Source organism: Thermomyces lanuginosus (genome assembly GCF_041956635.1).
Source record: "Thermomyces lanuginosus strain ATCC 200065 unplaced genomic scaffold VTN49scaffold_34, whole genome shotgun sequence".
Taxonomy (NCBI): domain Eukaryota; kingdom Fungi; phylum Ascomycota; class Eurotiomycetes; order Eurotiales; family Trichocomaceae; genus Thermomyces; species Thermomyces lanuginosus.
In genome coordinates, this window is record NW_027192368.1 from 346,493 (window position 1) to 360,329 (window position 13,837).

The window sequence follows — 13,837 nt, forward strand, 5'->3', positions numbered from 1 at the left end:
GAGACTCTATTTGACCAGTCTTCTAGAAGCACATTTCCTGCAAAATCAATCGTCCTTATCCTTACCAAGTCCGCTTTGAAACGAACGTAGTATTGTTATTTGTCGTTCACTGTCATGGGGCCTTACGTCTAAGGGCCACAAAGCCGGTTCTGGTGGAGTTTACCGCACTCAAAAGTTGGATTCTGCGATAACTAAGTCGAATTATGCTGCTCTACTTGTATAAGTGCTTCACGTTGGCTCTCAAGTTCGCAAGTCCAGAGGAGTCAGAGAGCCTGACGTACTGCGTCAATGTCAGGAGCGCGGGAGTGCTGTGTATCGCAGAAGTAAACCAAATTCGCCAACCCTTCGCAAACTACCTTATTTCGACAAGAAAATCACCCGTTGCACTGCAAATACAGCTGCGGTGCGCCCGTTCATTGATATATCGGTTGTGATTTTGGCATAACATCCTTCCGGTAATTGCGCACTTTCATCGAAACGAAGTGTATTTTCACAAAGGGGAATGATAAATCCTTCTCCCCCAATATTCACGGTCGTGGGAGATTGAAAATATACCACAGAGCAGTTATAGTTCTATCCTGCGGTCAATATTCGGTTCAAGAAAAGAAGGTCAGAGCCCTTACTTCTGGATCTGGAATAGGCAGGTGCTTCAACAGTTTAACCAGTTGTTCTTTCATCGGTTCTCCTTCATAGGATATGTTCGGGCCCTCTCCTTCCAATATCGCGGCGAGGCTGCCGCGTTTCAACTCAGGAATCATGTCTTTGATTTGGAGGCGAATACTTTCCGCCTCCGGCGAGAGTTCCTTCGGGATCATAATCAACAAGCTGCGCATCAAGCGTTAGTAGATCGCTGCCAAAATAACCAGGGCGCATACACATCCAAAAACTAGAATTGAAAGTTTAAGGAGCATTTCACCATAATGGAGTTTTCATGTGAGAGGGGCATCGAGGTTGATACCTCAGAAAAGCAGCGAGGAAATTGCCACTTTCATAGCTCGGCTGCGGTGGGGTCGAATAGGAGGGGCCCGGACACGATGAGCACGTGAAGAGAAGGGTAGGGCATCTATCGGGTATCTATAGAGTCCTGTCACATGACTCGTTTGTCGTCGAATTCTGAGAACAATAATTCTGCTGCCCTCATCATGGTGGGTTGACCACTGCGCCGAATTGGCAAATTGGACTGAGTTATCTTTCGCCTCGGTGCAATTTCCAATTCCCAGATATAACCGCAGAGATGTTGGCGGAGGACTTTTTCCGTGTCCTGTATTCGCGCAAAAGCGAGCTGGATGAGAGCCCATTCCTCCGTCCGGAGGATCAGAATGGATTGGAGACAGCGTATTGCGTGATGAACGAAATGATCGACCCGCCGAGCTCACCGTCATCCTTCCGGAGACATCAAAGAGCGAGACAGCGCCTTAAAAACTTGTACTTCATTTCGAAGACACTATTCTTTGTCGTTGCCATCTCTATTTCTATCACAGATTTATCCAATATTCGTGATTCTCACCTCGACGAGATCTATTCTCACCTCCGACACTGGTGGGAGGAAAACCCACCGTCAGAGAACTTGCAACGACGAGCGCTCGAGCAGATTGCAGAATTGGACCGCAAAAGAGAAACGCATACTCTTACAAAGAGTGAGGGTTTGTGTCTTTTTTAATTCGCTCTTACTAATTTCCTTCCAAGAGAAAATTGTGAGCAGGACCGTCGGAAAGTCCAGACTTGCGCAAAATAGTGGGCCAGTGATCCCTGTTGAGTCAACTGCCAGCTCGGCAGACCAACGGACTCCGGTTCAGGATGGTTGCTTTGAATATGGTAAATGCCATTTTTTTATCGTTACTGGAATGGTTTCATTAACGGATGACTCAGGGATCTCGAACAATCCTGGCAGGTTACTTTATTCCATAGGGAATGGCATATTCGCTGCGCGTATTTTCCATGGAATATCGGATGATTCGACACAATATATCTGGCTGTCGTAAAGTTGTACTGCCGGGGCCTTCAATTGCACCTTCTACGTTGGTTTCAATCGTGAAGGCCGGATTCTTCAATTCTGACGGACGCCGCAAATTAAGTTGTACAAGCATAAATAACCTCTAAATAGCCTCGCAAGATCGTGCTAAATCAGCGATCACTTTGACTATACTGTCCTTCGAAGAAGCGTTGTCATCTCGAATGTTGTGTATCAGCTCTTGAACACAATCACAAGCCGCAAATGACTGGAGAGTTGGTTCGTTCAAATTCTGAAGTAGTTTTTCCGGTAACTAAACCACGAGAAAGTCCAAATTCCCATCCACAAATTCTTCTCCCAGTAAATAAAGGTACTCTCCCGGGTCAAGGTGATAGCCACCAACAAACACATCGCCCGATAGCGGGAAGAAAACGTTTTTGAACCCATGACCTTTGATGATTTTCGTGCGTCCTGAAATTGTCGACAGATTGACCACAAATCTCTGCGATGAGTTGTCAGTGACTGTGCGCGTCGTAGATGACATATGACGTACCTCCTTGTCGAGGTTCAGCTTTTCCAGCAATGGGCGTACAACATTCAGTTGATCAGGGTCAATACAACACCACCTATATTCTTCCACGGGGACCTTCTTTGCATTTTTGAACCACTGTGCCAGCTTGTCCAAATCCTCCTTGGCACCGCCTTGGATTGATTTGGGGTATATTTCTGCGGCCCTTTGGGCAGCTTTATCTGCAGGCATTGCTGGACTAAGAATAAAGGTGAGAGAGGGTCGGAAAAGCAATGGTGTGGGAAAATTAAATGCTGGATACAATATGTCGCTTGAGAACAGGAAGGTAGGGGAAGCAACTTGGATAACGATGAGGATGTGAAGTGTGGCCACTCTTGGGCCCCGCACTAGCACCCACTTCGAACAATCACAGACGGAGGAACTCCCTGACAGAAAACACGCAGAGAGAAGCAGAACAGCAACGATAGATTTGCCCTTCCGAGGCTGTGAAAAGACCGTGGGACATTAATCACCTTCTGCCAGTCAACCAAGGATCTATCAAGAGATCACGGGCGCTCGGCCTCTCATCCGGATCCCATCGCAGCATTTTCCTGACAAATTTCAGGAACATCTCTTTGTTGTCGCCATCGAGATACACCTCCGAGTCTTCTAGTGAAGTCTCCGGGATTCCTTTGGACCCTATCCATCGGCCTGGTATTAATATATCAGCTGCAGAACAGGAAAGCCTTTCCGACAATATCAGAATATACCTGAGTTGTCCCAGTACTTCTGACTATTGGAACATTTGTGAAGAAACTCGATTGGTGAAGGGCCGATCATCGCTATCATCTCCGCGAGAAGTTGACCATCCGAATGCTGGCCGTCGGGCCCTCTGCCGTCAAAGAGATGGTGGTCCTCAAAGAGATCCCAGATCTCGAGCTCTCGATTAGCATCTAATATACCAAGAAAAGAAAGGGAGAATTCACCATCACTCCAACATTCCAAATGTCGACTTTGGAATTCCAACGAGATCCCAGAATTACCTCTGGAGCTCGATAAATATCCGGCTGGAAAAGCCCCTCATGCTCATCACCCAGACGCGCTTCTCCAAAGTCCGCGAGCAGAGGCACTCCGTAACCATGCCAGCAAATCTTACGACGAAACGGCCGCGATTGGTATGTAGTGTGTGTGTTTCAGTGACCTTTCGAGGGCTTGGATTAGAAGTTTCATTTTCATCCCACTCTCGAAAGATTGAATCATCCTTTGCGGAAATAAAGATGTTCTTTGCTTGAATATCTACGGAGGATATTAGGGTCGTGGTGAATTGGAACGTAACAGGTAAGGGGAGTTTCCCACTGACCAGTATGTATCACATGCGCTTCCGAATGTAAAAAATCAAAGGCCTGAAATAGTTGCTGAAGAGCCCCTTTCAACAAGTTCTCCGGAAGGTTAGGCGGATCCAATGTCATTTGGAAATGCCAAAGGCTTGTCAATAGGGGCTCATGAACAATGCACTGGTGAATCGAATTCTGCAGTCCCTTGAGCTCGAATCTATCAATCATTTTGCGGATAAGTCTGCTGCCGGGATGGCACGATCTGATTTTCGACAGATGTTCCAGCACGCGCACCTCTTGATTCCTCTTGGAACTGCTGATGTAGATCTTGACTGCGACATATCGATGCTTTCTTGTCAAGTTAGTTCTCTCCCACCTAGTTCCGAGCAGAGTTGGAGGTGGCCTGTAATTACTCTAGATCGCGGCAAAACCACACTGTTGAATTCGCCCCGAAACCCAGTTTGCTGAGGACCCGATATCTGGATTTGAGCACTTCTCCCAGTTTGACTGGATAATACCGCCCCTGATTATATGCCGGCATCCGTTCCTCCTCAACCGGAATTTCAGGGTCCAGGACGGAAAAGTCGGACGACTCTTGAATTCCCCTCGAGGGAGATGGTGCTCGGCAAAAAAATTCGGCTGAACAAGAAGAAAAGTTTCGTCAAGTAACTAGACATGGCGAGGCCGTGTAATCTCGTAGAATCGAAGAACTTTCTCATCCAAATCCACGCTCAGATCAATACACGATGGATGGCCTGCGGGATACTACAAACAGAAAAGTTCAACTTTGGCACGTTTCCAGGATTTTGTTAGAGCCCGCTGCCTCAGGCGTCCGTACCTTGGCAGGGTTAGGGCCTATATCTCACGAGGCCCACCTTCGGTACTTAGTTCTGGTTCTCCCTGTATCCCCTTTTCTTCTTCATCCTTGGTATTCTGTATATAGCCTGCTCTAGATAGACGGGTCTATAGACGATTACCGTGCCTAGATCCGAGGTTCCTAACAGATTTGCGAGACCGCCTTCACTGCGGTCACCACACCTGAAATGGCGGATATCGGCGAGAAATTAGCGAAATTTTTGCTCAGACAACATGGGGCTTCACAATCTTTAGACCTTAAGCCTGGCCAATTGATTCCGTACTCTATGCGTCTTGTCATTTTGGGCTTAGACAAACGGCCTAATGCAGGCAAAGTGATAGATCATACGGATATAGCTTGCTCAGCATGCGGCCATTACGTAAAGGGTCGAACATTGAGAGAAGCCACCTGATATTGTTCCCTAATCAGCGGTTCCCTCCACAATTCAGACTCCCTGGCAGCGATTTTCGCACATAGTGATTGCCAACCAAACAGCCTGTTTCCCTGAATGTCTGTCCCGGAGTACATTTTTACACTAGAAGTTAGTCCATGCACTGTGGGCCTCATTCTGCGTTTCGCGCACTGAGGTCATCTAACAAACAGCCTCAGCATTGAGTCATATGACTGCACGCGAAAGAATCTTGGAAAGATTCATGGTAAATTCGGAGAATCACTACTCTTGAGCAAACAAACAGAAAGCGCTTTGATGCCGACTGCTGCTCACGCCCAAGCCAAAAAAAAAAAGTCTTCCAATCACAATCGCTTGTTGAGTTACATTGACCCAGTACTAAGCAATTGCAAGAAAGTGATCGCGTGTAATATCTGAGCTTCACCCTGGCCTGCCTGGCACCTCTGTGCTGCCTGCTTGATTGAGAATAATTTCCGTTGAACTCGACATTTTGAGGGGTTGTACTCCGGCAGAGTCAGCTGCGTTAGCGTTTGGGTCTAGACCCTTGCATTCGAAACCATTCCCCGTCCAATAGGTTAATCATTTTCCGGTCACTAATCATTGTTCGTCCATTGTCTGTCCATTTTCTTCCATTTATTCTCCATCCATTCACCGTCCATTGGCCCCACTCCAAGAGAGGCCCGAGCGAGGCTGGATTGTCCCAAGCTTTGCGTAGCCATCGTAACCGTGGGAGACGGAATTGCCCCAGAATTGCGCAGCTTAATACCAGGAACCGGCACAACCATTTTCGAAGTTTTCTCTTAACTATACAAGTAATCCATGGAGTATTCCCAAAGTTTGCTCAGCCAACCATGGTAGATGGGAGACCGGTGCAGGTAAAAAGGAGAGTTCATGAAGCTTTTCTGGACTAGTCAACACAAAAATACAAAGTCGTGTCTGTAAGCTCCTCTGGGACGGCTCCAGTGCGAGTTTCCGGCCTGGTGGTGCTGTTGGCTTGACCGGCAAGGCCCCCTCTTCCTTTCTTCCGTTCTCCACGTTCTTTATAATTATCGCGAGCTCACGGAGGGTTGGTTCCATGTCTATGATTTACCACCAGTGCGGGAACCCCATGTCCTGCCATACCCCGGCCATTGAAGCACTTGCGTCTTGCTCCGATCTGGTGCCGATGTGGACAAGAGATTCTTCCCATTTCATCTAACGCTGCTCCCACCGCTTCCTCGTCGAGCTCGTAGAACCGTCCCTCTTTTGCCCGTGATCGCTGCGGTGTTCTCGCCAATCGCCGGCGATCATGGAAGCGATTGCAGCGGACGATAAGTCCAAACCACACCCGCCGGGTCTGGGAGCTCTGCCGCCGCCGTCCCTTGCGCAACCACAGGCTCCCGCCGCCTCCGCGCCGCCTCGCATGCCCATGGGACCTGATAGTCTACCCAATCTGCCACCATCGCATGGAATATACGAGCAATCATGGCGCCCAACTCCCTATCCGCCGGGCTTCGAGGTCGCGAATGCTGATCGCCGCCAGTCGTCGGCTCCAACGCCGCTGTTGACGACCGTGCAGCCGACTCGAGATGCGATCCATGCTCTGGCAGACCCATTCTCACAATCGAACGGGGTCCCTACAACCAGCGCACCCACCCGCTCCCCTCATGAGAGTTCGACAACACAACCGCCGCCGGTGCGCCAAATGAACGGCGTCCCAATGGATCCTGGACAGCCTCCCCACGGGCCTCCTCCCGACTATCGAGACTATCGCACTCCCGGAGTACCATATGCGCCGGCCTCCATGCCAAACACCGGCGACACGCCCATACTGACGCTAGGCCCGTATGGCCCCAATATCAGCTTTTCGATGCCGCCGACCCCAGGTCCCTTAGACCCAAGCTTCTTTTCCGGTCAATTGTTCGGGACCATGCGACAACGGAAATCGTCCCGTGCTCAGCAGGTAAGCATTGGCTTTGTACAGCGACGTTGCTCGGCCATTGACCAGCTTTTTCTTTCAGGCATGCGATCAATGTCGAGCCAGAAAGGCCAAATGCGACGAGGGTCGGCCGGCATGCAGTCATTGCAAAGAATATAATCTGACCTGCGTGTACAAAGAACTTCCCCCACAAAAGTGAGGCACCTTCAGACGTCCTTGCGCACCTTGGCTTAACCGTGGCAACGAAATCACAGACAGGATAAATCCACCATATTCATGGTGGAAAAGATGCATGAAATGGAGGGCCGCATCTCCCGGCGTGTGGATCGCCGCATAGACCGGCTTGAGACGCGGCTAGTGGACCGAGTGGATCGCCGAGTAGAGAAGCTCGAGACGCGCATGTTGAGCCTGCTTCGTCAACATACGGGCTCAATCGGTGACAGCACCAGCCCTCAGTCTGCTCACCCTTCCAACCAAGGAACTTCCCCTCCGGTACCGGGCGGGTTCGACGTCAGTTTTCCAGACATCAAGCAAGCCGACCTCAAGGCATCAGCGTCGGACTCTGAGGATGATGAGTTATCCATCCCCATTGACCATACTACAGGCGCCCACAATTTGCTGTCGTGGCCGACTGTGAGGCGACTCATTGGGACAAATATCACTGAAAACTATGTGATGGAAATAGAGCTCGGCAGGGGTAAGATCCGACTCGATGAATATGATGAGGGTCCCACGACTGTTAGCGAATGGAGTGATACCGGCCCAGCGCGGACGATGGCGTCCAATAGGCCCAGCACCAATAGTCGGAATGATGCCGGACCGTCTTCCTCGTTTTCCAGCCAGCCTCGTGAGCCGGCTGGTGGCCTCGATGAGTTTGGCCATCTTAACACCGATCCCGACGTTGTGCGTCGGCTAGTCCTCAGCTACCTGAGCCACATGCACATCCTGCATCCGTTCCTGGATGAGAGCCATCTCAGGAATATGATGGAGCAATTCATTCGCTTGTATGGCTGGCCCAGAGAGAGAGCTGCGCACTCCGTGGGAGTCGACATTCAGCGTGGGCTCAAGCGAAAACGATCACTGGAAGGTGTGCAGATGGCAGGTTATGAAGCTAACCCATTGGCTGGCTCCAGCCCCTCACCTCTCAGGATAGAGGAAACTATTGAAAATGCGATCCTACTCCTCGTGATGGCGGTGGGTGCTGTTTGCGAATGGCGAGATAGACCATTGCCTCAGGCGGCCTACGACAAAACTCCATCCACCAAATCGCCCTCCGCCAGAGTTCTTCCACCAGAACTTTCGTCTAGTGCATCCGTTTTCCGACGCCCCAGTGCCTCATCGTCGACTCCGGAAGGCAGCCGGCGGACATCGGTGGCTTCTGATTCCAGCCGTCCGCGAAATGTTGATGTGATTCCGGGGTTCGCGTATTATGCCTACGGCGTTCGGATTATTGGTCCGAAATCAATGTTCACGACACTGGAGGAAGCGCAGGCTGGGCTCTTGGCTGGGCTATATATGGGCCAGCTGGCAGATCCGGTGGAGAGCTTTGGCTGGATCAAAAGAGCGGCCGACGCATGTATAGTACTCACGCGAAAGTAGGGTTTTCTGCCTCTTCCCCCCCATTCCTTCCTCCAAGAGAGCAGGAGCTAATGAGAGTGTTCTCAGAGACAATTACCAATCGTTACCGAAGGGACGTCACAAGAGCCTATGCGAATTTGCATATTGGACGAATCTGCAACTCGAGAGCGATATTTTGGCGGAGTTGCCACTTCCTGGCAGCGGTATCACCAACGTCGAGACCCAAGTCCAATTGCCGGCGGGAGATTATGTGTTTCCGGTGCCCAATAGTCTTGACGCCCCCAACACACGTATGATGGTTTTCTACCTTGCGCAGATCCATCTGCGGAAGGTTCTGAATCAGATCCACAACGACCTTTACAAGACTCCAAGTACGTGACACAGATTTTCCACTTATTTTTCTTCTGCAAGCCCCCCTTTCGTTAGTGGATCTGTAGTGTTGACCCTCGTGCCATAGAAGATAAGGATGACGACAAAGTCGCCAACTTTTCGGTGTCTATTTTGAAGGCCTGGAGCAAGAACTTGGAACACTGGCGGGGTAGTCAGCCACCTCCGATGCAGTGGAACGACTTGGATCCGCCTCATCCTGATATCAATATGGCTCGACTGCGAGACAAGTATTACGGTGCTCGATATATCATTCACCGTCCCCTGCTGTACCTGGCCCTCCATTATTATGGCAAAGCCGGTGGAGCAAAACTGGAAGCCGACGGTGAAGACGGTTCGAGGTGGCCGCGGGATTTCTCTCGCGTGGCGTACGGACTCATCATGGGGCGGTCATCGAACGAATCGGAAGTTCCTCTTGCGAGCGGCGAAGATGACATTTGGCAATGTGCACCCTACGATGCACTACCTCTGCCGATTCGTGAGTCGTGTGAAGAGTGCGTCCGGTCGGCAATTCTGAGCACCACTGTGTTCGATGGCATCCATGCGCGCCCCGTCGTGACCAACATTTTTGGAACTGCGCAGGCGTACGTTTTCTCAGTATTCGCTTTTGCGGGCAGGATCAATCGGACTGACTTTGGGCAGGCAATTCGGTAATATGCTGGTGCTGTCTGCAACGTACATGTCGGAGCTCCGGCCACTGGTTGACCGCGAAACCCTCCGGGGACTCCTCAAGCGCACTATTCGATTCTTGATGGAGTACCGGTATGTGTCGCCGACTCTGACCACGAACGCGGAGATTTTGATGAGCATTCATGAGCGGATTTTTGGGGACGTCCCGAATATAGACCCGAGTTAATAGTTGATTTGCTTTCTCCAACTTTACATCTCGGGCGAGTTTGTTTATCTTGTTTGGCGTTGTTGGCTCTCTGCTTTGGCCTTCGTTCTTTTTCTTGTGTTATATCCATGCATATATAAAGTCGTTTTCTTTGTCCATGTTTGGGATCATCTGGTTGTCATCTCTTTCCTTTCTGATTCCTGTGTGAGTAAAGACTTTCGTTCGCAGGGTAGATGATTCAAACAATTCAAGGCCCCTGTAAATAGTACAAGTAATTGTTTCACCATTTGCACATTCCAGAACACACTCCATATGATTTGTTTGTTGTTTTGCCACTCATTTCTTTGTCAGCTTCTCGGTTTTGCCATGATAGGCCCTGTGTGTACAAGAACAGCACTCCTGAAGTGACACTTATCATTACGCCCATGCAATTGTATTGTCACCACTGCGTCATTTGTCTAATATGCTAGTAACTTCGGTTCTTCGAATACGTTTATTCATTTCTGGAATGCGTGCTCTGCCGCGGGTGACCAGTTGCGGCAAGAAATGAATCGAGCACCCATGTGCTGAGAACACACACGTGACAGACTTCTCAGGTTCATTTTTCAGGGAGCGAAGAGAAGGAGAAGAGCACTAGGGTGCAGTTCTTGCACCAGAAGATGTCCTTCCAAGCGAAGAAGACGACGGAGTACATCGAGAATGAGTCTTCCCTTGGCATTGACAGTGTATTACATGTCCTGGATCGCAACCGAATGGTACCCGATTGGTCTGCATTAGGTACCACCTCTGTTCATTGTATTGCATTGTCTGTCACTTTGTTGCCTGTATGCTGGGTTGTCTAGCCATAAATAGGTGCCATTCCTACAATGCAAGAGCAGACAAAAGTGGAATTGAGAGAGGTTGTTTCTCAATGAGTCCTTAAATTCTGCTTGTCGTCTCGAGTACCTCTCGTCTCTCCCTGACCGAAAACATGCGCCTGCAAAACACCTCGCGGGACACCGGGGAGTTTGTCAGGTGGCTGGGAGAGCTCAATACGAACCCGGAACTTCGCGGCGTGATCAATCTCCCAGACATGCTCCACGCCACGGCGGACTTCACCGAATTTGTCAATCGCGTGTACCCGGATTTCACGGAAAGGTGCAACGACCCTTGCTACTTCAGAGCCAAGAAACTACCAAGTTAAAGGTAGGTATGTACCTCTCATCGGTACTCCGTGCTCTCCACGGCGTGTTCCCCACTTTCCCCACCTTCCCAGATTTTCCCAAACTGACCCGAGACAGTGCCGCGGCTTCCATTCTGAGTTGCCAATAGCCTTTGCCAGGTTTCCGAGGTCTTTGTCCTAGTGGAGATACAGTGGTTTTACTACGGGACGCGGGACCAACCTGCCGAAAAGTTTACCATGCGAGTCAGTGAGAATGGTTCTCTTTGGAACCCGATTGTTACGACGCAGTCACAGTACCAGGTGGTTACGAGGATGGGAATGGCTAGTGGTGTCAGGTTGTGCATACGAGTACCTACCTACCTACCTAGATAGCGCCCTATTGCTGCTTACGGAATAGTCAGCGCATATTGTATTTGGAAGAGCTGATCTCGACAATATCGGAGATCAGCGGTCAGCTACCCACTCTACCTATTCTACCTGCTCTACGCCATACTTTGCAACGGAGACGAGGTTTCCATTGCGCTTCAGTCCCCTTCTGACGTATTCGTACAGCCTGTCACGCTCTGCAAACCCGATTCCTAACACCGATGTTAGAGCCCGTAAAAGCTCCCGTAGACGAGGTCCAGAATTTCTAGACCTCAAGCTTGGAAAGTTGACTCCGTTTCCCAGCCTGTCTCTCGCTGCAACTTGGATCCGTAACTTCGCGTTTCAACCACTCGCCCGTATCTGTCACCGACCTGAGCTGCGAGTCGACGGCCTAGACTCCCGAGCGTTAGCGGGTCTCACACCGAGGAACTGCTGACTCACTCGCATGCTAATCTTTCCGACAAGTTGGTCCCCACGTCCCGCAGTAAAATCACAGTGCCTTCACTTGGGAGAAAAGACCCTGGTAACTTGGCAAAGGCCATTGGTTGCTCACGACGTGAAAGTCACGGCAAAGGTCGGTGCCAGTTTGGGAAAGTTTAATTCGACGCCTGCCTCTTCGCTTGCATTATTAATGGGACTGTTCTCAAACTCCGAAATGAAATAGACCATGGAAAACACGTAGTAAGAGTCCAATTGGCCAGTTTGAGGTGCAAGATCATGGCAAGTGGTTGCCAATGCGAAGTCAAGGATCATACTTGCAGCGGGGAAGCACGTTGAAGTCCCGATTCACCTTGACAATATGGTACGGAGTACCTACGCATTGGCCTACTCTTGTTTCTGCGTCGAGGAATGTGGTTGGGTGAATAACGACGTGATCTTGCCAGTCAGGCCGGGCAACTGAGGCGCAGATCTTACCTTAGCTCGTCTGAGCACATCCTGAAGACTTACCTCCGCGTTTCTAGTTTTCGGACGAACTCATTTACCATCGTTGCTCTTGCCGCAGAACACCGGCTATAAGATCCCTAGAGCCCCTAGTTGACGGCTCTCGGTTTCGAACTGTCTTCCTAGAAAATACTACGAATTCGTTGATTCTTGGTTTTTGAACGTCTGATCAGCCATCGATCTTTCTGGTACTCAAGAACTCTTCCATCATATCAGAATGTCTTCTCAAGAACAGACTGCCGCTACGGACCATAGGCGGGCGAATTCCGTAGAAATCGATGCCTCGGTACGAGATATTTCCATTGCACTACATCAGACGTGTTGCTTACAAGGGACTTGCAGTATGAAAACGACTCTTCTTATGGCGATGAACTGTACGTGATGCGGTAAAATGACGCTTTGCAGTATATCGCGAAGCATGCTCACGCTTGTACTTTGACGCGTAGTTCGTCGTACAGCGCATCACTGACTTCGTCTGTTCTCGATTATCGTCTCGAAAATGGGCGGCGATATCACAAATATCGGGACGGAGGTAGGGGCGGGACTCTCTTCCCTGATTATTGAGGATCTGTAAGCTGATCGATATTTCTAGCATACCTGCTTCCCAACGATGATGCGGAAAATGAGCGCTTGGATATGTTACACGAGATGTTCTTGGTGCTCTTGGATAGAAAACTGTATCTCGCTCCAATCAGGAACCCTCAGCGGGTCATCGACCTTGCGACCGGAACGGGTTTATGGGCAATTGATTTTGGTTAGTCGTTTGCTTTGTTTTTGTTCGACGCAGGACACGAATGCTAACTCGTAATAGCGGACCAACATCCACAGGCTGAGGTAAAGGCAACCACCGAGAGCGACCGCAGATGACAGAATGCTGAAACCGGATTTGTTTGTTCAAGGTGATCGGTTGTGACCTGAGCCCTACCCAGCCAACTCTGTCAGTCTGACCCAAAAAAAAAAAAAAAAAAAAAAAAAAAAGGAAAGTCCAATCGCTTGACTGACTGGCATACGCAGGGTCCCTCCGAACGTGAAGTTCCTGGTGGACGATATCGAGTCAGACTGGGCCTATGAACGAAACCCATTTGACTTTATCCACGCGAGGTTCCTGGCTGCATCGATCAAAAACTATGGACGGCTGATTAGGGAATGCTATCGGTATGCCACTGGATCTTGATCTTTTCCCTCGGCTCTCTGACAAAAGGCAGATCAGTCAAGCCCGGAGGCTGGGTTGAATTCCAAGACTGGGACTGCTACCCTTTCTCGGAAGATGGTAGCCTCGACGGAACTGCTCTTCAAAAATACCAGAACGAAATCAACAAGGCATTTGAGAAGGCCGGCTACGAGATGAGGCCCGGGCCTAAGCTGAAGGAGTGGTTCAAAGAAGCGGGCTTTCAGAACATAGTGGTAAACAAATATTTCATTCCCTATGGTGTCTGGCCAAAGGATCGGCATCTTGTCAGTTTCATTCTGTGTTTCCAGTGACCATTTAATAACCTTATACTGACGTCTTCGCGTGCGTACAGAAGACAGTTGGCGCCTGGAACCAGATGCAGGCCGAAGCGAGTGGTTTCGAAGCCACTGCACTGGCCCC

General features: G+C 49.9%; 6 protein-coding genes across 6 annotated transcripts; 3 read left to right on the forward strand and 3 right to left on the reverse strand.

Annotated features, from left to right (window-relative positions):
* Positions 1 to 6: 6 nt before the first annotated feature.
* VTN49DRAFT_5428 (uncharacterized protein) lies at positions 7 to 992 on the reverse strand (the record flags this gene model as incomplete). The annotated part of the gene is made up of 6 exons (XM_069413484.1): positions 7 to 37; positions 216 to 352; positions 397 to 573; positions 624 to 825; positions 876 to 886; positions 987 to 992. 6 exons carry the CDS (start codon positions 990 to 992, stop codon positions 7 to 9), a joined length of 564 nt encoding a protein of 187 aa, XP_069266663.1.
* A 242-nt stretch (positions 993 to 1,234) lies between these two features.
* VTN49DRAFT_5429 (uncharacterized protein) lies at positions 1,235 to 1,982 on the forward strand (the record flags this gene model as incomplete). Its single annotated transcript, XM_069413485.1, has 3 exons — positions 1,235 to 1,637; positions 1,687 to 1,815; positions 1,870 to 1,982. 3 exons carry the CDS (start codon positions 1,235 to 1,237, stop codon positions 1,980 to 1,982), a joined length of 645 nt encoding a protein of 214 aa, XP_069266664.1.
* A 282-nt stretch (positions 1,983 to 2,264) lies between these two features.
* Positions 2,265 to 4,334, reverse strand: VTN49DRAFT_5430 (uncharacterized protein; the record flags this gene model as incomplete). The annotated part of the gene is made up of 8 exons (XM_069413487.1): positions 2,265 to 2,453; positions 2,505 to 2,718; positions 2,993 to 3,170; positions 3,230 to 3,392; positions 3,446 to 3,610; positions 3,661 to 3,755; positions 3,820 to 4,145; positions 4,207 to 4,334. The coding sequence occupies 8 exons, from the start codon at positions 4,332 to 4,334 to the stop codon at positions 2,265 to 2,267; spliced, it is 1,458 nt and encodes a 485-aa protein (XP_069266665.1).
* Positions 4,335 to 6,346: 2,012 nt separating this feature from the next.
* On the forward strand, positions 6,347 to 9,797 carry VTN49DRAFT_5431 (uncharacterized protein; the record flags this gene model as incomplete). Its single annotated transcript, XM_069413488.1, has 6 exons — positions 6,347 to 7,000; positions 7,059 to 7,171; positions 7,231 to 8,571; positions 8,642 to 8,925; positions 9,012 to 9,525; positions 9,584 to 9,797. The coding sequence occupies 6 exons, from the start codon at positions 6,347 to 6,349 to the stop codon at positions 9,795 to 9,797; spliced, it is 3,120 nt and encodes a 1,039-aa protein (XP_069266666.1).
* Positions 9,798 to 10,683: 886 nt separating this feature from the next.
* Positions 10,684 to 11,846, reverse strand: VTN49DRAFT_5432 (uncharacterized protein; the record flags this gene model as incomplete). Its single annotated transcript, XM_069413489.1, has 5 exons — positions 10,684 to 10,924; positions 10,974 to 11,072; positions 11,432 to 11,516; positions 11,676 to 11,695; positions 11,746 to 11,846. 5 exons carry the CDS (start codon positions 11,844 to 11,846, stop codon positions 10,684 to 10,686), a joined length of 546 nt encoding a protein of 181 aa, XP_069266667.1.
* Positions 11,847 to 12,103: 257 nt separating this feature from the next.
* VTN49DRAFT_5433 (uncharacterized protein) lies at positions 12,104 to 13,728 on the forward strand (the record flags this gene model as incomplete). The annotated part of the gene is made up of 10 exons (XM_069413490.1): positions 12,104 to 12,106; positions 12,193 to 12,265; positions 12,420 to 12,532; positions 12,589 to 12,620; positions 12,693 to 12,778; positions 12,839 to 13,000; positions 13,058 to 13,080; positions 13,146 to 13,183; positions 13,261 to 13,401; positions 13,452 to 13,728. 10 exons carry the CDS (start codon positions 12,104 to 12,106, stop codon positions 13,726 to 13,728), a joined length of 948 nt encoding a protein of 315 aa, XP_069266668.1.
* Positions 13,729 to 13,837: the final 109 nt, after the last annotated feature.